Source organism: Sus scrofa, unplaced genomic scaffold, assembly GCF_000003025.6.
Source record: "Sus scrofa isolate TJ Tabasco breed Duroc unplaced genomic scaffold, Sscrofa11.1 Contig679, whole genome shotgun sequence".
NCBI classification, from domain to species: Eukaryota; Metazoa; Chordata; class Mammalia; order Artiodactyla; family Suidae; genus Sus; species Sus scrofa.
Window position 1 is genome coordinate 9,223 of NW_018085284.1, and position 2,270 is coordinate 11,492.

Sequence of the window (2,270 nt, forward strand, 5' to 3'; positions counted from 1 at the left end):
AAGAAAATGCCTATGAGATCTTGTCACAAATAACACAGGACAGGTGAGTGTGTCAGACATTCCTAAACAACAGCATTAATATCAACAGGCTGAGAATTAAATGGAATAATGTTATGGTCTTCACTGTGAAGAAAAGAAGTTAAGGTAATAATGAAAGAAGTGATGGACAAAAGTAAAATCTGAACTTCATATTTCCTCTGCAATGAAATTACATAAGTGTCCTTAGTTGTCAAGTATAGTTTTCCCCTCCATATGAATAAAACACTTAATGATCATCCCTGCAGAAAAATTAGGGTAAAACTCCTTGTCATGGGGTTTGTCATTTGGTAACATATTATTTTTAAGAAATTTCAGTTGTCCAATGTAAATTAGGGACATTTTCAAATATTTCTGAACCAAGTCTGGAAAAACATTGGGAATATATGAATATGGACAAAGGGAAAAACTGTCTCTATATCAGGCAGAGCAAAAGCTTAATAAAGTGAGTTCCTTAAATTGTGTGGAGGAGTTTAATCCAAGAAAATCTGAATTCCAGGAAATAAAGAGAATGAACAAGTTCTATGTCAACAATCTGGTTAAAGTACAGCAAGTTCTAGCCCTAAGGCTTTGAGCCCTAATGTGATGAGTATATTTTTAGCCCAGGACAATGGGCCCTTACATAGCTGCCATCCCAGTGATTCTTCTCAGAGCCCTCTTTATGTCTTTGTTCCTCAGACTGTAGATGAAGGGGTTCAGCATGGGTGTGACCACAGTGCACATCACCGAGGCAGCTGCACTTGAGTGTGAGCTGTGGGTAGCAGAAACACTAAGGTATACACCTAAGACTGTGCAATAAAATAAGGAGACAACTGAGAGGTGAGATGCACAGGTGGAAAATGCTTTATACTTTCCCTGCACTGACGAGATTCTTCTTATGGAGGAAACTATCTTAGAATATGAGTAAAGAATTCCAGTGAGGGAAGCACCAGCATACACCCCAGCTGCAAAATACATCACTATGTCATTAAGAGAGGTGTCAGAACAGGCAAGTTGTACCACCTGATTAATTTCACAGAAAAAGTGGGGGATTTCCAATTCTGTACAAAAGGAGAGCCACGACACCATTATGCTTTGTAATAAGGAATTCAGGGCAGTCATGATCCAGGATGCCAGAACCAGCAGTCCACAGAGCAAGGGTTTCATGATGACTGTGTAGTGTAGGGGGTGGCAGATGGCCACAAAGCGGTCATAGGCCATCACAGTCAGGAGGAGCATGTCCAATGTTGCAAAGAGTATGAAAAAATACATTTGGATGATGCAACCTTCATATGTGATAACTTTGTTCTGTGTCCAGATATTTTGTAGCATCTTTGGGATAGTGGTGGAGGTGAAACAGATGTCCACAAAGGACAAGTTGGAGAGGAAGAAGTACATGGGTGTGTGGAGTTGGGAGTCTTGGCTGACGGCCAGCATGATGAGCAGGTTTCCAAACACAGTGATCAGGTACATGGAGAGGAAAAGCCCAAATATGAGAGGCTGTAATTCTGGTGCCTTTGATAATCCCAGAAGATAAAATTCTGAAATTCGTGTATCATTCTCTGGCTTCATGTGGTAGAGGTAACTACCAGGAAACAGAAAAAATAACATGACCAGTTTCTTAAAAATTGGCATTGCATGGAGTTCCCCTATGGTTCAGTAGCTTAAGGATATGGCATTTTCACTGCAGCAGCCCAGGTCTCTGCTGTGGTGCAGGTTTGGTCCCTTGTCCAGGAACTACAACATGCTGTGGGGTTGGCCAAACAAATAGCATTGCAAAATGGCTGAAAATCTACAATTTTTATTTTGCATTCCAATACTTCAAAAATTTTTTATGGAAATTTCCCTTTCAAGTGATCCCCTGAAACATCTCTGAATAGGAATGTCTATCCCACATTCAGATTTTCCCCTGCATTGTCATGCATTCTACACTTTTAATAAGGAATTTTGTCATGCATTTGGGAATCAAATTGAGGAATGAGCAACTTCTTGACAAAGAGTAGAGAGTGCTAATAGACAATAGTCTATATATTTCAATGATGCAGAAAGAATATCAGCAAGTAAAATAACACACAAATTATTAGATGGCAATGATGCTATGAGAAAAACATGGAATGAAGCACAGAGTTAGCAGATCTAATTTTTTTTTTTCTTTTTAGGGCCACACCCATGGCACATGGAGGTTTGGAGTTTCCCAGGCTAGGGATAGAATCAGAGCTACAGCTGCCAGCCTATGCTACAGCCATAGCAGCACC

General features: G+C 40.1%; 1 protein-coding gene across 1 annotated transcript; it reads right to left on the reverse strand.

The window, feature by feature from the left end:
* Positions 1–654: 654 nt before the first annotated feature.
* On the reverse strand, positions 655–1,587 carry LOC110259035 (olfactory receptor 7A17-like). The gene has a single exon (XM_021082330.1). It carries the CDS (start codon positions 1,585–1,587, stop codon positions 655–657), a length of 933 nt encoding a protein of 310 aa, XP_020937989.1.
* Positions 1,588–2,270: the final 683 nt, after the last annotated feature.

Bases quoted from the DNA above. Each gene is read 5' to 3' on its own strand.
- LOC110259035 (XM_021082330.1), bottom strand. From the start codon at position 1,587: ATGAAGCCAGAGAATGATACACGAATTTCAGAATTTTATCTTCTGGGA.